We start from the raw sequence: 25,253 nt of genomic DNA, 5'->3' as shown, positions 1-25,253 counted from the left end.
TACAATGTCTAAAGGCTATTCAACCAATAGAACATGGTTCCATCATTTCAACTATACAATTAGTGGCATAACTAGTCAAGGGGCTGACCCATGATATAAACTTATCAACTATCCACAGTATCTTTAGGAAGTAGGTGGACAGAACACGTAATGTGACACTTAATGATGTACTGGGGACAAATAGTTAAATTAGGTCTACGGTAGGCAAGGTGGGAAGCTGGGTTACTGTAGATAATGAAATTTAATACAGAAGCTTACGTAGGCATTGGAAATAGGGGTTACAGTAGCTGAAGTGGGAAATAGGAGGGGTTACTCAGAGTAGTAGCTATTGCACTTAGATCCTGGAGCTTAATGGAACCCAAAGGTCCTTCTGCTGCACAAGAAGACACCAGTATTATGGATGTCATAACGTTGGTGCCTGGCTCACATTTTGAATGGGCAGCCATGAGCTTCTGGTTACACCTCTGGAGCTATTGCAGGTAGGGTAAAGGTCAGGGCCAGTTCACACTGAGTTTTTGGGCGCTAATTTTGGAGTGTTTCTGCCTCAAAATCTGCTCAAAAAAAGACTTCAAAACAGACTCCCATTCATTTCAATGAGAGGCAGCACTTCTGCTTCAAAAACCTCAGGCTGAAAATTCAGCTTCGTATTGAACCCATTGGTAAAAATAAACACAGGTCAAAAAACCGCATAAAAAAATGCACAAAAAAAACATGCTTTTTTGCGCAGAAAAAAAGACACGTGAATTTTGCTCTGATTTTTTAGGTGTGTTTTTCAGAATTAATCGTGTGAACTGGCCCTTACAGTTAAGGAACAACAGTTGCAGTATGCAGGAAAATAATGGTTAATAGGAAGTGTATAGGAAGCAATGACAGAAGAATTTATAATGGCAAATACAGTAATGTAGTGATGTGGAAATGAAAATTCAGTGTTTGACCACTAGGTGGCTGCAGAGAGGCAGTAAAGCAGGGAAGGAAAGCAGTAAAAAGTAAATAAAAGAGGAAGCTGCTGCTTACCATCACAAGAGGACACCACCTGAAAAAAAGAATACAAAACATGTTCAGGTAACACTTATTAATGATAAAAAGGTGGCACTGCAGTACTGTAAATGAGCAGAATGATAGTCACCAACATCATCTCCAGGGAGACCTGCTGAGCTGGTGTATCTAAGCTCAATGTGGGATACTGTTCTGCACAGCAAGTATCATGTGTGTCACTGTGCTGCCCAGCTGATGTATCTAAGTACTGTCTATAATGTGCAATATGGCCTCATAGAACCACCCAGCACTAGATTCACAAAAGTCATAGGTTTAGCTCGGGCAGGAATGGTGCGGTCACCAGCAAGTCACGGGGCGCATTTATCACGCTAGTATTATGCATATTTTTGCGTTAGAAAGTATCATTTTCTTTAAAATTTTCATGCACATGATTGTTGTTTTGGTCCGCATCCAAGCCGCATTTTTTTGCTGCTCAGATGTTTACCCATTCACTTCAGTGGGGTCAGAAAAGATGTGGACAGCATTCCATGTGCTGTCTGCATCCGTTGCTCCGTTCCATGGTTCCGCAAAAAAAAAAAATAGAACATGTCCTATTCTTGTTTGTTTTGCGGACAAGAATAGGAATTTCTTTTATGGGTGGCTTTTGTGTTTCCGCAATTGGCGGACTGCAGAAAACAGCGTGGTCGTGTACATTTAGCCTTATCATGTAATTCTATTTAGGTTGATAAGTAAGGGTGCATTCATATGACTGTAAGTGTTTTGCAGTCCGCAAATTGCAGATCCGCAAAACACAGATGCCGGTCCTTTTGCGGACTGCACATGGCCAGCATTTTGCGGACTGCACATGGCCAGAGCTATATAGAAAATGCATATTTTTATCTGCGGACAAGAATAGGACATGCTCTATATTTTTGCGGGGCCGTGGAACGGGAATACAGATGTGAACACCTCCTTTTCAGCCCCATTTAAATGAATGGGTCTGCACCCGTTCCGCAAAATTCCGCATCTAAATCAGCCTGTGCCCGAAAAGAAGCGCCTCAATGGCCTTGGTGCATGCCCACTTGGAGAGTTAAGGCTGATGCCCTCAGTGGGACACGCAGTGCACAGGCGCAGGCAGTGTCAGGAACTGCTGTGCGCAAGATTTAGATGTGATGCAACAAGGAAAGGGCAGGTGCTCTTATGGCTTGTATGTGACGTAGCAAGGGGGTGGTTTCAGAGCGGAGGGGAGGTGGTCTTGGGCACTAACAGGAGGCCTGCCTGGGCTCCTTCATACCAAAATAACACCCCTCTGGGCACCCTACCAGGATCATTTACATACCAAACTAACAGTTGTTTTTTTTCAGAAGATAGAAAACCCCAAATTCTGAAATAAAGGTTCACTTGGGAATAAGGTACTATATGCTAATAGGCAATTGCTTTACTTCCATAGCTATAATGTAGGTGACAGATTCCCATTAAAGCAAAATTTAGCACAACTTACCACTGAAAACTTACGAAGAAAAGTACGCCAACCCTGGAGTGGAGTAGAAATTAGGCTGTTTTTGCGACTAAGGCTACTTTCACACTTGCGGCAGAGAGATCCGGCAAGCAGTTCCGTCGCCGGAACTGCCTGCCGGATCAGGCAAAATGCATGCTAACTGATGGCATTAGTAAGACTGATCAGGATCCTGATCAGTCTTAAAAATGCCTGATCAGTCGAAAAAAATGCATTGAAATGCCGGATCCGTCTTTCCGGTGTCATCCGGCAAAAACGGATCCGGCATTTATTTTTTCACCTTTTTTTCAGTCTGCGCATGCGCATACCGGAAGGACGGATCCGGCTTTCCGGTATTCTGAATGCCGGATCCGGCACTAATACATTCCTATGGGAAAAAATGCCTGATCCGGCATTCAGGCAAGTCTTCAGTTTTTTTAGCCGGAGATAAAACCGTAGCATGCTACGGTTTTCTCTTTTGCCTGATCAGTCAAAACGACTGAACTGAAGACATCCTGATGCAAACTGAACGGATTACTCTCCATTCAGAATGCATGGGGACATACCTGATCAGTTCTTTTCCGGTATAGAGCCCCTGTGACGGAACTCTATGCCGGAAAAGAACAACGCAAGTGTGAAAGTAGCCTTAATCAGTCGCAAAAAAGGCAGAACTACGTAAATAGGTTGAAAAAAGGCGCAAAAGTTACAAAACTTTTGTATTAGTCTATAAAGTGAAAATAGGCAAACGAGGTGCAAAAGCCTTCAAAACAGGCACATTTTTGGTAATAAATGCAACTAAAAAAATAAGACTAAGGCTCCATTCACACATCCGTATAATGGGTCCGCATCCATTCCGCAAATTGCGGAACGGGTGCGGACCCATTCATTCTCTATGGGGACGGAATGGATGCTCAGAGCACACTATGTGCTCTCCGCATTTCCAGAGCGTGCCCCCGATCTTCCGGTCCGCGGCTCCTGAAAAAACATAGAACATGTCCTATTCTTGTCCGCAATTGCGGACAAGAATAGGCAGTTCTATGGGGGGTGCCAGCCGGGTGTATTGCGGATCCACAATGCACTACGGACATCTGAATGGACCCTTAAAACAAGCGCAGACACTATAGTAAATGTGCCCCAGGCCAGAGAGTTTAACATTCAGCATGATGAAAGGTTCCAGAATTAGCCTTGCTGTACAGTACAGACCAAAAGTTTGGACACACCTTCTCATTCAAAGAGTTTTCTTTATTTTCATGACTATGAAAATTGTAGATTCACACGGAAGGCATCAAAACTATGAATTAACACATGTGGAATTATATACATAACAAACAAGTGTGAAACAACTGAAAATATGTCATATTCTAGGTTCTTCAAAGTAGCCACCTTTTGCTTTGATTACTGTTTTGCACACTCTTGGCATTCTCTTGATGAGCTTCAAGAGGTAGTCCCCTGAAATGGTTTTCACTTCACAGGTGTGCCCTGTCAGGTTTAATAAGTGGGATTTCTTGCCTTATAAATGGGGTTGGGACCATCAGTTGCGTTGAGGAGAAGTCAGGTGGATACACAGCTGATAGTCCTACTGAATAGACCTACTAGAATTTGTATTATGGCAAGAAAAAAAGCAGCTAAGTAAAGAAAAACGAGTGGCCATCATTACTTTAAGAAATGAAGGTCAGTCAGTCAGCAGAAAAATTGGGAAAACTTTGAAAGTAAGGGCTATTTGACCATGAAGGAGAGTGATGGGGTGCTGCGCCAGATGACCTGGCCTCCACAGTCACCGGACCTGAACCCAATCGAGATGGTTTGGGGTGAGCTGGACCGCAGAGTGAAGGCAAAAGGGCCAACAAGTGCTAAGCATCTCTGGGAACTCCTTAAAGACTGTTGGAAGACCATTTCAGGGGACTACCTCTTGAAGCTCATCAAGAGAATGCCAAGAGTGTGCAAAGCAGTAATCAAAGCAAAAGGTGGCTACTTTGAAGAACCTAGAATATGACATATTTTCAGTTGTTTCACACTTGTTTGTTATGTATATAATTCCACATGTGTTAATTCATAGTTTTGATGCCTTCATAGTCATGAAAATAAAGAAAACTCTTTGAATGAGAAGGTGTGTCCAAACTTTTGGTCTGTACTGTATGTCGCCCTATCCATTTATAAGATTGTTCCCCAGTCTGTGGATCCTATTGATCGCTATAGCGCATGGAGTATATTAGGATTCAGATAATCGCTGCCTTGTGAGAGCGGCTGTGTGTCCATTATAGTGAGCACTGGATAGCTCAGACGTGTCCCACACCAATCACATTATTTATTTTCCTGTTCTGTCACTTCCCTCTTTTCTCCTACATCCTTCTCAGTCATCATTTCCCTTCCTTATCATCGTCTCAAGTAGTTTCCCCCCAGTATAGAGTGACGTGATCATAACCCGCACTAAGGCTACAGTCACACAACAGTGAAGAAAAAATGCTTGTTAAAATGATTAAACTGACCATCAGTTTTTTTAGAGACACCTTTCTGAAAAATGGCCATTAAAAATGGCCCCCTTGACTTGCACAGCGTAAGAAGGCCTTAAAGAGGTTATATGGGATTTTTATACAGATGACCTATCTGGATAGGTCATCAATATCACATTGGCGGGCGTCCGACTCCCTGGCAGACCCACGATCATCAATTTAAAGAGGCTGCTCAGCTCACCAAAGATCCAGTGATTGCTGCGGCCTCCTCACAGCTTATCAAGCACAGCGCCATACACAGTATTGTGGTTGTGCTTGGTATTGTAGCTCATCCCCATTTACTTGAATGGGACTGAGCTGCGCTTAGGTCATGTGACCGATGTGCAGTGACATCACTGGCTTAGAAAGAGGCCTAAGCTGGGACCTCTTCGAACAGCTGTAGGGGTGCCGTGAATTGGACCCCTGCCAATCTGATATTGATGACCTATCCTAAGAATAGGCTTTAATATCAAATTCCCGAATAACCCCTTTAAAGGGAACCTGTCACCAACTTTATGCTGACCTCACTGAGGGCAGCATAAAATAATGAGAGAAATTCTGATGAGCTAAAAGTAAGTGGTTACCAAGAACCAGCATCATAATCATTGCAGCAAAGGTCTTGAAAAGAGTCAACTCTACATGAAAAGAGTCATGGTTTGTCATAATCTCCTCCTCTCCCGCCCATCTGTGAAGAAGTTCGGGTCTGGGTACCAAACATGCCGATTTTTCTCACGCGCGTGCAAAACGCATTACAATGTTTTACACTCGCGCGGAAAAATCACGCATTTTCCCGCGACGCACCCGCATCTTATCCGGGCCAAAAACATGACGCCCGTGTGAAAAAGGCCTAATTCCTTAGTTTTTCTTCACGCGTGTAAAAAACGTATGTAATCTGGATGGAAAATATGCAGACAAAACTGATTAAGGGCTAATGCACACGACTGTGCTTTTTGTCCTCATCCGACGTGGACCCATTAATCTCTATGGGAACGCAAAAGATTCATAAGTCTGTTCTGTGCCCCCCCCCCCCCCCAAAAAAAAAATTAAGCATGTCCTATTCTTGTCCGTTTAGTGGACAAGAATAGGACATTTCTGCCGGAGTAAAAATAAAATGGCTGCCTGCACTCGGCCGGTATCTGTGTTCTGCAGGTCAGCGATTTGCAGACTTAAGCCACATTCACATGTCAGTGTTCCACATACAGTCAAGTCCGTAAATATTGGGACATTGACACAATTCTAACATTTTTGGCTCTATACACCACCACAATAGATTTGAAATGAGACGAACAAGATGTGCTTTAACTGCAGACTGTCAGCTGTAATTTGAGGGTATTTACATCCAAATCAGGTGAACGGTGTAGGAATTACAACAGTTCATATGTGCCTCCCACTCGTTAAGGGACCAAAAGTAATGGGACAGAATAATAATGATAAATCAAACTTTCACTTTTTAATACTTGGTTGCAAATCCTTTGCAGTCAATTACAGCCTGAAGTCTGGAACGCATAGACATCACCAGACGCTGGTCTCATCCCTGGTGATGCTCTGCCAGGCCTCTACTGCAACTGTCTTCAGTTCCTGCTTGTTCTTGGGGCATTTTCCCTTCAGTTTTGTTTTCAGTAAGTGAAATGCAGCTCAATCGGATTCAGGTCAGGGGAATGACTTGGCCATTGCATAACATTCCACTTCTTTCCCATAAAAAACTCTTTGGTTGCTTTTGCAGTATGCTTTGGGTCATTGTCCATCTGCACTGTGAAGCGCCGTCCAATGACTTCTGAAGCATTTGGCTGAATATCAGCAGATAACATTGCCCGAAACACTTCAGAATTCATCCTGCTGCTTTTGTCAGCAGTCACATCATCAATAAATACAAGAGAAGCAGTTCCATTGGCAGCCATACATGCCCACGCCATGACAGTACCACCACCATGCTTTACTGATGAGGTGGTATGCTTAGGATCATGAGCAGTTCCTTTCCTTCTCCATACTCTTCTCTCCCCATCACTCTGGTACAAGTTAATCTTGGTCTCATCTGTCCATAGGATGTTGTTCCAGAACTGTGAAGGCTTTTTTAGATGTCGTTTGGCAAACTCTAATCTGGCCTTCCTGTTTTTGAGACTCACCAATGGTTTACATCTTGTGGTGAACCCTATGTATTCACTCTGGTGAAGTCTTCTCTTGATTGTTGACTTTGACACACATACACCTACCTCCTGGAGAGTGTTCTTGATCTGGCCAACTGTTGTGAAGGGTGTTTTCTTCACCAGGGAAAGAATTCTTCGGTTATCCACCACAGTTGTTTTCCGTGGTCTTCCGGGTCTTTTGGTGTTGCTGAGCTCACCGGTGCGTTCCTTCTTTTTAGGAATGTTCCAAACAGTTGTTTTGGCCAGGCCTAATGTTTTTGCTATCTCTCTGATGGGTTTGTTTTGTTTATTCAGCCTAATGATGGCTTGCTTCACTGATAGTGACAGCCCTTTGGATCTCATCTTGAGAGTTGACAGCAACAGATTCCAAATGAAATGAACTCTGGACCTTTTATCTGCTCATTGTAATTGTGATAATGAGGGAATAACACACACCTGGCCATGGAACAGCTGAGAAGCCAATTGTCCCATTACTTTTGGTCCCTCAACAAGTGGGAGGCACATATGCAAACTGTTGTAACTCCTACACTGTTCACCTGATTTGGATGTAAATACCCTCAAATTAAAGCTGACAGTCTGCAGTTAAAGCACATCTTGTTCGTTTCATTTCAAATCCATTGTGGTGGTGTATAGAGCCAAAAATGTTAGAATTGTGTCTGTCCCAATATTTATGGACCTGACTGTACGTGTGCTGTACGTATTCTCCATGGACAGCACATGTCCCCATTCAATTGAATGTGTATCAGTGTTTTAGCATGGTCCATGGGTGAGTTTTTTAGCACGGATGCATGCTCTGTTTTGTCCATGTTCACGGACCCATCACGCTGATTGTAGCCTATGGGTCTCTGAAACCCACAGTATTCATATAGAGTAACCCACAGGGGTGACGCTAGGTTAAAACATTCGGGGCCTGGGCCCCTGATGTTTTGTCCCAGGCCCCGAATGTCCTGCCTGACAGATAGATACAATTGTAAGTCCTCAGGACGGCAATATAATTGAATCCAATGCCCCGCAAGAGCTGAAGAACCTGTGGTGACATCACAGTCTATGTGATCAGTTCTTAATGCAGTAGCTGAAAAGGACCTGAGATGATGTCACCATCATGTGACCAGTGCAGGAAAGGACGGCAGTAAAGAGAAGTCCTGGGAAGAAGCTGTGGTGAGGTCTGTTAATGAGAGGTAAATGAAGGGAGAGGCAGAGCAATACTGGGAGTTGTAGTTATGTAACTGGGACTGTATGTTAGGGCTGAAGAGAGGAAAGTTATTAACATGGGACAGTGGGGTGGAGTTATGTTATTTACATGGGACTGAAAGTTAAGGGGGTGATGTTATTTACATGGGAATGCATGTTGAAGGTGTCTGGGGAGGGGGTGATGTTATTTACATGGGACAGAATATTGGGGGGTGATGTTATTTACATGGAACTGTGTGTTGAAGGCGGATGGGGTGATGTTATTTATGTGGGACTGTATTGGAGGGAGCATGATAGATGGTCTGATGTTATTTACATAGGACTGTATATTGGAGGGGGTTGGAGAGATGGTGTTATGTTATTTACATGGGACTCTATGGCGGAGAGAGGGAAATAATGTTATTTACATGGGACTGTATGGTGGAGGGGCAGAGGAATTATAATTTCTGAGGACACTAATCAGAGGAATATAAATACTGGGGCACTTCAGGTTGCGGAATGCGCACGGGCGCCATCCGTGTTTTGCAGATCCGCGATTTGCGGACTGCCAAACACACCACGGTCGTGTGCATGAGGCCTAAGGGGCATTATAAATACAGGGGGCACTTCAGAGTGAGCATTTTAACAGTAGGGAGCATTATAAATACTGGGGGGCATTTTAAATCCAGGGGACATTAGGCCTTATTACTACTGGGGCTTTATTGGAGGGACTTATAGATCTGCCTTATTTCTACTGAGAGCACTATGGGGGCCTTATTACTACTGAGGGGTCTGCAGAGAGCTTTATTACCACTGGGGGAACAATAGGGGGGCTTTATTTCCATTGGGGGCTCTGTAAGGGTATTATTAATACTGGAGGGCTCTTCTACTAATGGGGGCACTCTTGGGGAGCACTATCACTGTTGGTGGCACTGTAGAGGGCAGTATTACTAATGAGGGCATTCTACAAACCGGATTCCAAAAAAGTTGGGACACTAAACAAATTGTGAATAAAAACTGAATGCAATGATGTGGAGATGGCAAATGTCAATATTTTATTTGTAATAGAACGTAGATGACAGATCAAACGTTTAATTCGAGTAAATGTATCATTTTAAAGGAAAAATAAGTTGATTCAAAATTTCACGGTGTCAACAAATCCCAAAAAAGTTGGGACAAGTAGCAATAAGAGGCTGGAAAAAGTAAATTTGAGCATAACGAAGAGCTGGAAGACCAATTAATACTAATTAGGTCAATTGGCAACATGCTTGGGTATAAAAAGAGCTTCTCAGAGTGGCAGTGTCTCTCAGAAGCCAAGATGGGTAGAGGATCACCAATTCCCACAATGTTGCGCAGAAAGATAGTGGAGCAATATCAGAAAGGTGTTACCCAGCGAAAAATTGCAAAGACTTTGCATCTATCATCATTAACTGTGCATAACATCATCCGAAGATTCAGAGAATCTGGAACAATCTCTGTGCGTAAGGGTCAAGGCCGTGAAACCATACTGGATGCCCGTGATCTCCGGGCCCTTAAACGACACTGCACCACAAACAGAAATGCTACTGTAAAGGAAATCACAGAATGGGCTCAGGAATACTTCCAGAAACCATTGTCAGTGAACACAATCCACCGTGCCATCCGCCGTTGCCAGCTGAAACTCTACAGTGCAAAGAAGAAGCCATTTCTAAGCAAGATCCACAAGCTCAGGCGTTTTCACTGGGCCAGGGATCATTTAAAATGGAGTGTGGCAAAATGGAAGACTGTTCTGTGGTCAGACGAGTCACGATTCGAAGTTCTTTTTGGAAATCTGGGACGCCATGTCATCCGGACCAAAGAGGACAAGGACAACCCAAGTTGTTATCAACGCTCAGTTCAGAAGCCTGCATCTCTGATGGTATGGGGTTGCATGAGTGCGTGTGGCATGGGCAGCTTGCATGTCTGGAAAGGCACCATCAATGCAGAAAAATATATTCAGGTTCTAGAACAACATATGCTCCCATCCAGACGTCATCTCTTTCAGGGAAGACCCTGCATTTTTCAACAAGATAATGCCAGACCACATTCTGCATCAATCACAACATCATGGCTGCGTAGGAGAAGGATCCGGGTACTCAAATGGCCAGTCTGCAGTCCAGATCTTTCACCTATAGAGAACATTTGGCGCATCATAAAGAGGAAGGTGCAACAAAGAAGGCCCAAGACGATTGAACAGTTAGAGGCCTGTATTAGACAAGAATGGGAGAGCATTCCTATTTCTAAACTTGAGAAACTGGCCTCCTCGGTCCCCAGACGTCTGTTGAGTGTTGTAAGAAGAAGGGGAGATGCCACACAGTGGGGAAAATGGACTTGTCCCAACTTTTTGGGGATTTGTTGACACCATGAAATTCTGATTCAACATATTTTTCCCTTAAAATGGTACATTTTCTCAGTTTAAACTTTTGTTCCGTGATTTATGTTCTATTCTGAATAAAATATTAGAAGTTGGCACCTCCACATCATTGCATTCAGTTTTTATTCACGATTTGTATAGTGTCCCAACTTTTTTGGAATCCGGTTTGTAGAAGGGAATTACTATTGGTGGGACTATAAGGAGTACTATTACTATGGGGGGCACTCATTTTTCTTCAGGATAGTATTTGGGGGTAGTGAAAAGTGAGAAAGCTAAGATGTCTGTGTCACACTTTGCAGAGACGAGGCGTGGCCTCACCTGGAGGCGCTGAATGTGAGAGGTATGTGCTGCTGTATAGCAAGTACAGTTAAATGTCTTCAGTGCTAGTGTTTGCTGAGGCAGGTGGGTTCGGGGGCTGTTGGGGTGGGGGGGGGGCAGTTGGTCGACTTAGGCCTCTTTCACAGGGGGGGCGTCATGTTTTTGGCCCGGAAAAGATGCGGGTGCGTTGCTGGAAAATGCGCGATTTTTCCGCGCTAGTGCAAATCATTTTAATGCTTTTTGCACGCGCGTGAGAAAAATCAGCATGTTTGGTACCCAGACCCGAACCCGGACTTCTTCACAGAAGTTCGGGTTTGGGTTAGGTGTTGTGTAGATTTTATTATTTTCCCTTATAACATGATCCATCACCATGGTGACGGACCATGTGATGACCGCAGTGACGTCACCACAGGTCCTTTTCCTGTGCACAGTAAAGATGAAGACAGAAGAGATGCCGGCTGCGCGAGCAAGTGGATTAAGGTGAGTTAAATTATTATTATTATTTTTTAACCCCTCCAGCCCTATTGTACTATGCATTCTGTATTAAGAATGCTATTATTTTCCCTTATAACCATGTTATAAGGGAAAATAATAATGATCGGGTCCCCATCCCGATCGTCTCCTAGCAACCGTGCGTGAAAATCGCACCGCATCCGCACTTGCTTGCGGATGCTTGTGATTTTCACGCAGCCCCATTCACTTCTATGAGGCCTGCGTTGCGTGGAAAACGCACAAAGAGGAGCATGCTGCGATTTTCACGCAACGCACAAGTGATGCGTGAAAATCACCGCTCATGTGCACAGCCCCATAGAAATGAATGGGTCCGGATTCAGTGCGGGTGCAATGCGCGCGGAAATCTCGCCCGTGTGAAAGGGGCCCTAGAGAATTGGGCCATATACATTGGGGCTATACTTTTGAGACTCTAGCAACACCCCTGGTAACCCATATGACAATATAATCTATATACAGGGAGTGCAGAATTATTAGGCAAGTTGTATTTTTGAGGATTAATTTTATTATTGAACAACAACCATGTTCTCAATGAACCCAAAAAACTCATTAATATCAAAGCTGAATATTTTTGGAAGTAGTTTTTAGTTTGTTTTTAGTTTTAGCTATTTTAGGGGGATATCTGTGTGTGCAGGTGACTATTACTGTGCATAATTATTAGGCAACTTAACAAAAAACAAATATATACCCATTTCAATTATTTATTTTTACCAGTGAAACCAATATAACATCTCAACATTCACAAATATACATTTCTGACATTCAAAAACAAAACAAAAACAGATCAGTGACCAATATAGCCACCTTTCTTTGCAAGGACACTCAAAAGCCTGCCATCCATGGATTCTGTCAGTGTTTTGATCTGTTCACCATCAACATTGCGTGCAGCAGCAACCACAGCCTCCCAGACACTGTTCAGAGAGGTGTACTGTTTTCCCTCCTTGTAAATCTCACATTTGATGATGGACCACAGGTTCTCAATGGGGTTCAGATCAGGTGAACAAGGAGGCCATGTCATTAGATTTTCTTCTTTTATACCCTTTCTTGCCAGCCACGCTGTGGAGTACTTGGACGCGTGTGAAGGAGCATTGTCCTGCATGAAAATCATGTTTTTCTTGAAGGATGCAGACTTCTTCCTGTACCACTGCTTGAAGAAGGTGTCTTCCAGAAACTGGCAGTAGGACTGGGAGTTGAGCTTGACTCCATCCTCAACCCGAAAAGGCCCCACAAGCTCATCTTTGATGATACCAGCCCAAACCAGTACTCCACCTCCACCTTGCTGGCGTCTGAGTCGGACTGGAGCTCTCTGCCCTTTACCAATCCAGCCACGGGCCCATCCATCTGGCCCATCAAGACTCACTCTCATTTCATCAGTCCATAAAACCTTAGAAAAATCAGTCTTGAGATATTTCTTGGCCCAGTCTTGACGTTTCAGCTTGTGTGTCTTGTTCAGTGGTGGTCGTCTTTCAGCCTTTCTTACCTTGGCCATGTCTCTGAGTATTGCACACCTTGTGCTTTTGGGCACTCCAGTGATGTTGCAGCTCTGAAATATGGCCAAACTGGTGGCAAGTGGCATCTTGGCAGCTGCACGCTTGACTTTTCTCAGTTCATGGGCAGTTATTTTGCGCCTTGGTTTTTCCACACGCTTCTTGCGACCCTGTTGACTATTTTGAATGAAACGCTTGATTGTTCGATGATCACGCTTCAGAAGCTTTGCAATTTTAAGAGTGCTGCATCCCTCTGCAAGATATCTCACTATTTTTGACTTTTCTGAGCCTGTCAAGTCCTTCTTTTGACCCATTTTGCCAAAGGAAAGGAAGTTGCCTAATAATTATGCACACCTGATATAGGGTGTTGATGTCATTAGACCACACCCCTTCTCATTACAGAGATGCACATCACCTAATATGCTTAATTGGTAGTAGGCTTTCGAGCCTATACAGCTTGGAGTAAGACAACATGCAAAAAGAGGATGATGTGGTCAAAATACTCATTTGCCTAATAATTCTGCACGTAGTGTACTCAGCAGCCCAGTAAAGCAATCTGCACAGAAGTGAGTGCTCCAGGGTCAGATGCCACTTTACTGTAACTTTAGGAATGTAAAACTTCAGGTATGGCCACTGGGAAATTCCTACAAATGTTTTACACATATTTTGGTGACAAAAATTTCACGATTCTTCCTGGTATGACCTGCATGTAAAATGCTTTATGTACTATTTTTAACCTTTATAAAAGAGGGCCACCACTGACAATGTGTAGTCCAGCATAGCAGATGAAACTCATATAACCCATATATCTGCTGATGTGCTATTCCCCAAATGTGTATGTATAGGGGGTGCAGAGGCAGCAGTGTACTAGATGAGAAGACATCAGGAGCTTCAAGCTACATATTAAGGGCTCATGCCCATGTGCGTAAGCGCTCAGTGCCCATGCTGCGGACCGCAAATTGTGGTCCGCAATGCACGGGCACGACTGTGGGGCAGCCGCATGCAGATTGCGGACCCATTTACTTGAATGGGATCCCCATCCGACGGTCCGCACTGCAAAAAAGTAGTGTATGCACTACTTTTTTGCGGAACGGAAGCACTCCGTAGTGCTTTCGTTCCTTTCCGCACCGCATCTCCGGATTTGCGGGCCGCAATACGGCCACGGCGGGGCAACAGCCGTGGGCATGAGCCCTAAAGCTCATTTAGAGGGTGTAATGGCAACCAGAGGACCAGAAGAAGTGAGCCCAGACCACTGAGATCGAGGTTCTGTAAATAAGGACCTCTATAAGATTCCTAATGAAGACTTAAAGGGGTTCTCTTATTTCAGCAAATAGCATTTATTATGTAGAGGAAGTTAACACTGCAATGTAGACAGCATGCAGGTAAACAATGAAGAGGACGCAGCTCTTGCACTAGTGCCTTCTGACAGCTGATCAGCGATTGTGCCGACAGTTGGACCTCCACTAACCTGAAATTGATGACCTATCGTGAGGATAGGTAAACCAGACTACCCCTTTAAGGCTTCTTTCATACGAGCGTGTTTTCCATTAGGGTGCGATGCGTGAAGCAAGCGCATAGCATCTGGCCGGAATCCAGACCCATTCATTTCAATAGCTCTGTGCGCATGTGCGTTCAGGAAAAATCGCAGCATGTTCTATATTGTGAGTTTTTCACGCAGCTCTGGTTCCATAGAAGTAAATGGGGCTTCAGTGAAAAACGGAAAGCATCCGGATGCAATGCGTTTTTCACTGATGGTTGCTACTCTGCTATTTTTTTTACGCACATCAAAAACTGATTGCACCTGCACTGAAAAAACTTAAACACTGAACACAATCGTAGACAAAACTGACTGAACTTGCGTGCAAAACCATCAGTTTTTTCCTGAACAGACCATGAGAGAATCGCAATGCCTGTGCCTCCCCATCATTTAACCCCTTAGGTGTGAGGGCTCTCTCTGCCTTCCGATCGGAGCCCCCACTGTGAAATCGCGGGGCTCCGATCGGTTGCCATGGCAGATGCTGCTGAAGCGCCCCAGGCCTGCCATGTCTTTCTCCATACTGAGCTATGCACAAGGCACAGTTCAGAATGGAGAGTGTAGAAATCCTGTTCACCCTAAGGCCCCTTTCACACGGACGAGTATTCCGCGCGGGTGCAATGCGTGAGGTGAACGTATTGCACCTGCACTGAATACCGACCCATTCATTTCTATGGGGCTGTTCACATGAGCGGTGATTTTCACGCATCACTTGTGCGTTACGTGAAAATCGCAGCATGCTCTATATTCTGCGTTTTTCACGCAACGCAGGCCCCATAGAAGTGAATGGGGCTGCGTGAAAATCGCAAGCATCCGCAAGCAAGTGCGGATGCGGTGCGATTTTCACGCATGGTTGCTAGAAGACGATCGGGATGGAGACCCGATCATTATTATTTTCCCTTATAACGTGGTTATAAGGGAAAATAATAGCATTCTGAATACAGAATGCATAGTAAAACAGCGCTGGAGGGGTTAAAAAAATAAAAATAAAATTGAACTCACCTTAGTCCACTTGATCGCGGCCCGGCATCTCCTTCTGTCTCCATTGCTGAACAGGACCTGTGGTGAGCATTAATTACAGGTAAAGGACCTTTGGTGACGTCACTCCGGTCATCACATGATCTTTTACCATGGTGATGGATCATGTGATGACCGGAGTGACGTCACCAAAGGTCCTTTACCTGTAATTAATGCTCACCACAGGTCCTGTTCAGCAAAGGAGACAGAAGGAGATGCCGGGCTACGCGATCAAGTGGACTAAGGTGAGTTAAAAAATTTTTTTTTTTTAATTAACCCCTCCAGCGCTAGTTTACTATGCAGTCTGTATTCAGAATGCTATTATTTTCCCTTATAACTATGTTTTAAGGGGAAATAATACAATCTACAGAACACCGATCCCAAGCCCGAACTTCTGTGAAGGAGTTCGGGTTTGGGTACCAAACATGCGCGATTTTTCTCACGCGAGCGCAAAACGCATTACAATGTTTTGCACTCGTGCGGAAAAATCGCGGGTGTTCCCGCAACGCACCCGCACATTTTCCCTCAACGCCCGTGTGAACCCAGCCTAAGGCCTCTTTCACACGAGCGTGACGGATTAGGTCCGGATGCGTTCAGGGAAACTTGCACCATTTTGCAAGCAAGTTCAGTCAGTTTTGTCTGCGATTGCGTTCAGTTGTTCAGTTTTTTCCGCGCGGGTGCAATGCGTGAAAAACGCAGAATATAGAACATGCTGCGATTTTCACGCAACGCAGAACTGATGCGTGAAAGACAACGCTCATGTACACAGACCCATTGAAATGAATGGGTCAGGATTCAGTGCGGGTGCTATGCGTTCACGTCACGCATTGCACCCGCGCGGAAAACTCGCTCGTGTGAAAGGGACCTAATAGATCTCTATTAGGGTAAAAAGGAGAGGGGATCAAAAGATCCCATGTACTAGGCCCCTAAGGGGGCTAATAGTGATTAAAAAAAAAAAAAGTTAAAAATAAAATAAAACTATATATTAAAAGTTTACCCCCTTTCCCATTTTTACATATAAAAATATATAAATAATAAAAAAAAACATATTAGGTATTGCCGTGTCCAAAAATGTTTGAACTATTAAAACATATTTAAAAAATTCCTGTACGGTAAATGCTGTAATGAAAAAAAAAAAATATTAAAAACTCACAATTCTGCATTTTTTTTCATCTTGTCCCCCAAAAAAACTGTGATCAATAAGACGAACACATGACAAAAATATAAAAGATACAGTTTGTTACGCAAAAAACAAGCCCTCATTCAGCTTTGTAGACTAAAATATAAAAAAGTTATAGCTGTTAGAATATGGCAATGCAAAGAAAATGTAAAGTTTTTTTTTTAGTAGTATAACAAATAAAACCTATAAAAGTTTGGTATTGAGCTGCAGAATAAGAACATCAGGTCATTTTTAGCGCACAGAACGCTGTGATGTCAAAACTAGGGATGAGCGAATCGACTTTGGATGAAACATCCAAAGTCAATTTACATAAAACTTTGTTTCAATACTGTATGGAGCGCTCCAAACAGTATTAGAATGTATTGGCTCAGATAAGTCGAAGTTATTACTTCGCGAAGATTGATTTCTACTGTAAAAAAACATTTCCCGAACTCGTGTTCGGTTCCGAAGTACCACCACAGTAGAAATCAATTCATGAAGTTATTACCCGAAGTCTCGCATTCTAATACTGTATGGAGCAGTATTGAAACAAAGTTTTATGCTAATCGTCTTCGCTCATCCCTAGTCAAAACTACAAAAACCTTGACCGTATTCTTTTTTTATTTTATTTTTATTTTGCCACACAAAGAATTTTTTTCCTGTTTTCCAATACGAGGTAAATAAAATGGTGGCATTAAAAAAATGCATCTTGTCCCGGAAAAAAATAAGCCCTCCTATAGCTATGTAAATGGAAAGATAAAAAGATTATGGTTATTAGAACGTAGGGAGCAAAAATCCAAAATGCAAAAATGAAAATAGACCTCGATGCCAAAGGGTTAAACGCATAGAGCATACTTGTACACTGCTCAAAAAAATAAAGGGAACACTTAAACAACACAATGTAACTCCAAGTCAATCACACTTCTGTGAAATCAAACTGTCCACTTAGGAAGCAACACTGAGTGACAATCAATTTCACATGCTGTTGTGCAAATGGGATAGACAACAGGTGGAAATTATAGGCAATTAGCAAGACACCCCCAATAAAGGAGTGGTTCTGCAGGTGGTGACCACAGACCACTTCTCAGTTCCTATGCTTTCTGGCTGATGTTTTGGTCACTTTTGAATGCTGGCGGTGCTTTCACTCTAGTGGTAGCATGAGACGGAGTCTACAACCCACACAAGTGGCTCAGGTAGTGCAGCTTATCCAGGATGGCACATCAATGCGAGCTGTGGCAAGAAGGTTTGCTGTGTCTGTCAGCGCAGTGTCCAGAGCATGGAGGTGCTACCAGGAGACAGGCCAGTACATCAGGAGACGTGGAGGAGGCCGTAGGAGGGCAACAACCCAGCAGCAGGACCGTTACCTCCGCCTTTGTGCAAGGAGGAACAGGAGGAGCACTGCCAGAGCCCTGCAAAATGACCTCCAGCAGGCCACAAATGTGCATGTGTCTGCTCAAACGGTCAGAAACAGACTCCATGAGGTTGATATGAGGACCCGACGTCCACAGGTGGGGGTTGTGCTTACAGCCCAACACCGTGCAGGACGTTTGGCATTTGCCAGAGAACACCAAGATTGGCAAATTCGCCACTGGCGCCCTGTGCTCTTCACAGATGAAAGCAGGTTCACACTGAGCATATGTGACAGACGTGACAGAGTCTGGAGACGCCGTGGAGAACGTTCTGCTGCCTGCAACATCCTCCAGCATGACCGGTTTGGCATTGGGTCAGTAATGGTGTGGGGTGGCATTTCTTTGGAGGGCCACACAGCCCTCCATGTGCTCGCCAGAGGTAGCCTGACTGCCATTAGGTACCGAGATGAGATCCTCAGACCCCTTGTGAGACCATATGCTGGTGCGGTTGGCCCTGGGTTCCTCCTAATGCAAGACAATGCTAGACCTCATGTGGCTGGAGTGTGTCAGCAGTTCCTGCAAGACGAAGGCATTGATGCTATGGACTGGCCCACCCGTTCCCCAGACCTGAATCCAATTGAGCACATCTGGGACATCATGTCTCGCTCTATCCACCAATGTCACGTTGCACCACAGACTGTCCAGGAGTTGTCAGATGCTTTAGTCCAGGTCTGGGAGGGGATCCCTCAGGAGAACGTCCGCCACCTCATCAGGAGCATGCACAGGCGTTGTAGGGAGGTCATACAGGCACGTGGAGGCCACACACACTACTGAGCCTCATTTTGACTTGTTTTAAGGACATTACATCAAAGTTGGATCAGCCTGTAGTGTGTTTTTCCACTTTAATTTTGAGTGTGGGTTGAAAAATTAGATTTCCATTTTTTTATTTTTGTGTGATTTTGTTGTCAGCACATTCAACTATGTAAAAAACAAAGTATTTCAGAAGAATATTTAATTAATTCAGATCTAGGATGTGTTATTTTTGTGTTCCCTTTATTTTTTTGAGCAGTGTATATTATGCCTGGCCTCCAGCTGGAAAGAACATTTGGGAAGAGCGTTGTGAGGACAGCCCTGTTTGTCAGCTGATCCACATTGCTTACAACACTTTCAGAGAGGTTTATTGGCTAGAGGCAGCTGACTGACACAATGCCCCTGCCACCAACCCCAAATGTCCTTTTCAGCTGGATACTGGACATTGTATATTTTCCTCCTATTTCCCTCTTTTCAGATTAAGGCATTGTATAGGTACTGGGGACAATTTATATTTTTCTTTGTTCTACAAAGACTATATTCAACCTTTTGAAAATATTGCAAAGGCCATTACTTCCCCTGATACTCAGCATCCAGGGCAAATGCCCTGCCAGCCGCCCTCTAACTACGCCCCTTATTAATAACCATCTAGCTTTAACTGATGTTTAAAATGTTTTCCATTTTCATCCTGACCACACACAGGGGATTACAGTAAAGCCTTGGCTAAGATGAATGGTCTTTGTTTCTTACCTGTAAAACATCCAAAACCACAAGAGAAACAACACAAGTGAAAAACAAAAAGTGAAAAACAAAACAGATGCCAGGCCCTGACACGGCGATGTAGAATCTCCAAAAGTAAGGCCTCTTGCACACGAATGTATTTTCATTCCGTCTCGGTTCCTTTTTTTTGCGGACCATATACGGAACCATTCATTTCAATGGGTCCGCAAAAAAAAGCGGAAGGTATTCCATGTGCATTCTGTTTCCGTATTTCCGTTCCGCGAAAAAATAGAACATGTCCTATCATTGTCCGCATTACGGACAAGGATAGTACTGTTGTTCCGTTCTGCAAAATTCTGAATGCACACGCATGTCATCCGTATTTTTTGTGGTTCTGTTTTTTTTGCAGGCCGCAAAATACATACGGTCGTGTGCAAGAGGCCTAAATCATACATTTGCCTAGCTGTGCAGGAGCAGAGAAACTATCACCAGCGTACCTGCAGCAATGCCCTTTTCAGAGCAGGACTTTTGCAGATCTGCATATAACAGGGAGAGTCTAGACGGTTTGGGGCATTCCCATGTCAAGTCGAGCTGCAATACCAGATACATCACCTCAATTACAGTGGCGCTGTTTCTGAAAAAGGGGATAAAAATCGATTTTCTAATCCTGGACGATCACTTTACATTCCCCTGATTTTGGATTTAAGTGCATGGAGGTATGTCACTAGTAGATTGGTAATTTGTGACCATACAGTTTGCTTTCCCAGACATTTTGATAACCCACCATTCAGACACTGAGGCTTCTACTTTCTACTCATGCATTAGTGCAGACTGGATGATGTTATATCAGATGACGTCTCCGATTTACTAATGAGCAGAACACAAAACAATAAATGCTATTGAAATATTTCTGGGCTTCTTCAGTGACTTGGGTTACTCGTCTGATTATGTTCATATCCTACAATGTGTCCTCTCATACATCCCCTTCCCCCTATACTGTATATAGTGGCTCACACTATGGCCTTCATTATTTGTAGAAAAAGAGAGTAATGTGGCATTTGCACAGAAAACACAGCTGTAAATTTTCACAAAAAATTGTAATTGTTTCCTAGGGCCCAAAAAATTCTCACAGTGGCCAACCTGGCACTTCTCTGTGAAAAAGCAATTTCACTGCAAATTTCATAAAAAATTTTGTAATTATTTCTAATGTGGTTCTATATAAATTCCAGCAAAATTGTGGCGTTTTGCTGTGATTTTGCGCAAAACATAGCAAAAATGTGAATAAAATGAGTACAGGACCTTTGGTGACATGATAGTCACATGGCAAAGGTCCTGCATCAGTACCGCATCTATAAAAGAATAACCAACAATTCTGCATATAGTCTTCCTAAAGGGGTTGTCTCACTTCAGCAAGTGGTTAGTAAAAGCCTTGTATTAACTTCCTCTACCTAATAGATGCTATTTGCTGAAGTGAGACACCCCTTTCATTTCCACTATACAGCATATATACAGACCTACTGTATGTGTCTGTGTGGTTACGGACTACAAACTTAGGCCTCCTGCTTTCCACTTTTTCACACTCCCATGAATAGAAATGCTTATTCTCATCCGGAAAATGGACCAGAATAGAACTTGTTCTATAATCTACTTAACAGCGACACAGATCCGCAAAAAATACGGATGTGTGCATGGCCCCAAAGAACGGTGTGCTACCTGCAAAAAATATAGATCAGCAGACTTAAGAAACACTGCACACTGAAGAAAAATACAGTCATGTGCATGAGCCCTAAGCCCCATGTCCAGTAGTCTGGTCCTTCACATCCTACTACACTTCCTCTTCTTGATAACCTACTGAATATACAGTATATACGCTAGCAAAAATAAAAGGAGGGCCAAATGGAGCGGAGTAACACATAAATGCAGGATCAGACTACACAGGTTTTTTTTTATTGTAGTCTGTAACCATAGAGACATACCGGTCTGCATAGTAGCTGAGTACACTAAATATTAGGAGATTTTAATTAGGACTTTTTTGCAAAGTTGCTTTATATGTTATTTACACACATTAGGCCAGGTTCACATTTGCAGCACAGGTTCCATCAGGCACTTCTGTAACAGAGTCTGGCAAAGGCCTCATACACATGACAGTAGTTTTGGTCCACATCCGACCCGCATGTTTTGCAGATCGGATGTGGACCCATTCATTTCAATGGGGCTGCAAAAAATGCGGACAACACGCCGTGTGCTGTCCTCATCCGTACTTCTGTTGTGCGGCTCCTCAAAAAAAAAATATATATAGAACATGTCCTATTCTTGTCCATTTGGCGGTCAAGAATAGCCATTTGTAACATGCTGCGGAAGGAAAAGTGCAGATGGCCGGTATCCGTGTTTTGTGGAACTGCGGTTTGCGGACCACAAAAAGATGGCTATGGTTGTGTGCAGGAGGCCATAAAGAAAGCCAGAATTGCAGTTGCATACACAGGGCTCCAGATGGCGACCAAAATGGACAAATGGCGACAAGACTTTTTAGTCTTGTCGCCATTTGTGACTAGACCCGCCGCCGCAGCTCTGCAGTTGAATACAGCGGCGGGGCACCAGAGATGATAGTTTTCTGCCCTGCCGCCGATGTTCTTCTCAGCAGCGCAGTGGAGAAGGAGTCTCTCCCTCCCTCCTGTGCTGCTGCCGCCGCCGCCATTGTGATAGGAGACGGGAGGAGGAGGAGCCACTGCACCACCAATGAAGATAACTGAACTGTTAATACAAATACAGGAGGCGGGTGCCGGAATCAAATAGCCGGCACCCGACCTCTATGACAGGGAGCTGCGATCCGCTGCAGTAAACCCCTCAGGTGCGGCACCCGCCTCCTCTATTTGTATTAACAGGTCAGTTATCTTCATTGGTGGCGCAGTGTGCCCCCCCAATACCCCAGTATAATAAACATTGGTGGCACAGTGCACCCCCCCAACCCCTCAGTATTAAAGTCATTGGTGGTTCAGTTGCAGTTCCGATCGGAGCCCCAGCAGTGTAATCGCGGGGCTCCGATCGGTTACCATGGCAGCCAGGATGCTCCTGAAGCCCTGGCTGCTATAGTAAGCTCCCTGCTGCCGTGTGCACAAAGCCCAGGGCAGCAGGGAGAGTGTGAAGTCCTATTCACCCTGATAGAGCTCTATAAGGGTGAATAGGACAAGGGTTCCAGCCAGGGGCGTATCTAAAGGCTCATGGGCCCTTGTGCAAGAGTTCAGATTGGGCCCCCCTTCCCTCAGTGCTTTGTGGCCAGGGGCAGGGAAGCACATTGCCTTCGTGCTGCCTGAGGCAGAAATTGAAACGGCACCTCCGCCCCATGCCAAATACTTGACCTAACCCCTTCCCTCCAGTCAGAGATCTAACTTGAACAACATGCACTTTCTATAATACTGGTGTCTTCATATGCAGCACAAGGGTCGTTGGGCCCCCTCAGGCTCCTGGGCCCGGTAGCGACTGCTACCTCTGCACCCCCTATAGCTACACCCCTGGTTCCAGCCCCTAAGGGAGCTAATAGTAAGTAAAAAATAAATTTAAAAAAACACTAAAATATTAAGTTTAAATCCCCCCTTTCCCAATTTTACATATAAAATATATAAACAATAAATAAATAAACATATTACATAGCGCTGCGTCCGAAAAGTCCAAACTATTAAATTATTAAAAAATATCTTCTATGCGGTGACCACCGTAACAGAAATAAATAAATAAAAACCATGTGATTCACCATTTTTTAGTCACCTTGTCACTCCAAAAAATAGAATAGGACTGTTCTATTATGGGCCGAACGTTTCATAAAATGCGGAATGCACGCTGCTTTTTTTGGTGTTTTTTTTAATTTTTTTCCTTGGTATCGAAAAAATTATGGTGTCGAAAGCGAATCCAAATTTTGGTATCGAAACAACCCTACGCCGATCTGATCGCCGTACCGTTGTCACATTACCAAAATTTTGATTAGGTTTCGATTTGGTGACTAAAAATTTTATTTGGCTCCTAAATTTTTCAGTTCAGGAGCCAATGGCTACTAGGTATTTTTTTTAGTCTGGAGCACTGATACACTAGTTTGTTGTCCAGCAGAAGTAAATGGGATCCATTGAGTGCCAGCAGTGTTTGGTATATGCTGGATTCGGCAATTCTGGTATTTTCTTCCTATGGGCGAACGGAATGCCAGAATTTAACACCGATGTGAACCTAGCTTTACAGTAAAAATAAAATTGGTTACAAAAGTCTAAAAGCCCATTAAAGTTGCCTCTGTTTGTTCTAGCTCCTCTGTGTGGTATGCGACATGACGTGTTTTCTTATCTGGATCATTAGCCCATGTCACTGTAATACTTCTCAGCTACTTCCTGTTGCAGGACAAGAATGAAATAACTTGTATTCTTGCCAGAGAGGAAACTGTACAATTCAAATTTACAACACACAAATGATGTGTGCGTATGCAGGAGGTCAATGCTTTCAATTTACATAAAATTCTTACCAATTTTTGGCAATGAAAGTCATAGAGATCTGGAATGCTTAACTGATACTGCTTGTGATTAAATTGATCTAGTGAGGCTCCTTTCAATTTCTGGCCAGGATCCACTATGATGACAAAGCAGTGATTTAGAATAGTTCAGCAGCATCATCCATCACTTTAAACGGTGGCAGGTGAACACTGTCCAGCTGATGCGATGAAGCTTCATCAGAAGAGCCGCCACCAATGACAAGAACGCGGTTCCCCTGCACCAACGTATAATTGGAGTGGTGTGCATGTATCCATACTGCCACCGCATTCATCTCTGTGGGACTGCCGGAGCTAGCCTAGTGCTGTACTCGTAGATGAAGGGAGTTGCAGAAGGTATGCTCAACTGACAGCACTTTCATACAGGACCGGCGTTCTTGTGATCGGGTCTAGATATCTCCCAATGAGAACGTGAGCGCACGGCGCATGCGCAACCCTCCTCCATTCATTTCTATAGGAGCCCCGAAAATAGATGAGCGCTGGCTCTGCTCTTTTCAGCAGTTCCATAGAAGTGAACGGTGGCTGCACTTCCTATTCTATGAGACTTCTAAAAGTAGTTGAGCGCGCTGCTTGGCTATTTTCGCCGCCCATGCTTGGTGCGTTCTCCTGAACTTTGAGCGCTCTGTTCTAGACATAGGTAGGGTGTCTGCATCTGGCATTGGTGGCATATGCCACCAATGTTCAAGGTGAGACAACCCCTTTAAGTTCTCCAGGTGATAGAGTATAATTTTGAGGGTTTCACCATTAGGACCTCTCTACAGTCAACTTCAGAAGTCCCACAATTTGCCAAAGACTTATCCATTCTCATTATAGTAGATGGACTCCTTATGGCATGTTGTGTGAGTGGAGACTGCGCCGGCCTGTTCTGCACATGACTCACACACATACCCTGCTATTAGGACGTCGATAATCCATGGAGAATCCACAACAAGGACATTCCAGTCCAGAACTGGCAAACTGGACTCTGATGTCATCACAGTGTTCCTGCAGTGGCATCTGCTGACATCCTGTTCCCTTCCTCTTTTTGTTCTCAAGGAATAAATGATCCTCATGCTGTCTGCCCCACAGTTGTCTTCATGATGTTTCTTGGAAGGTTCTGTAGTTGATAACACTTTTTCCTTCTCTGATAGTTCTTCAGCAATTACTATTACAGCTGCATATA

At 43.9% G+C, this 25,253-nt stretch overlaps 1 protein-coding gene across 1 annotated transcript in view; it reads right to left on the bottom strand.

Annotated features, from left to right (window-relative positions):
- Positions 1-25,253, bottom strand: part of LOC120980947 (receptor-type tyrosine-protein phosphatase beta-like) — a 237,948-nt gene that overhangs the window by 183,143 nt on the left and 29,552 nt on the right. Inside the window, exon 2 of the mRNA XM_040410341.1 lies at positions 1,015-1,033. Within this exon, the coding sequence (XP_040266275.1) occupies positions 1,015-1,033 (19 nt within the window). The remainder of the gene's footprint in view (positions 1-1,014; positions 1,034-25,253) is intronic.

Source organism: Bufo bufo, chromosome 10 (assembly GCF_905171765.1).
Source record: "Bufo bufo chromosome 10, aBufBuf1.1, whole genome shotgun sequence".
Taxonomy (NCBI): domain Eukaryota; kingdom Metazoa; phylum Chordata; class Amphibia; order Anura; family Bufonidae; genus Bufo; species Bufo bufo.
This window is presented reverse-complemented; position numbering and strand designations above follow the sequence as displayed.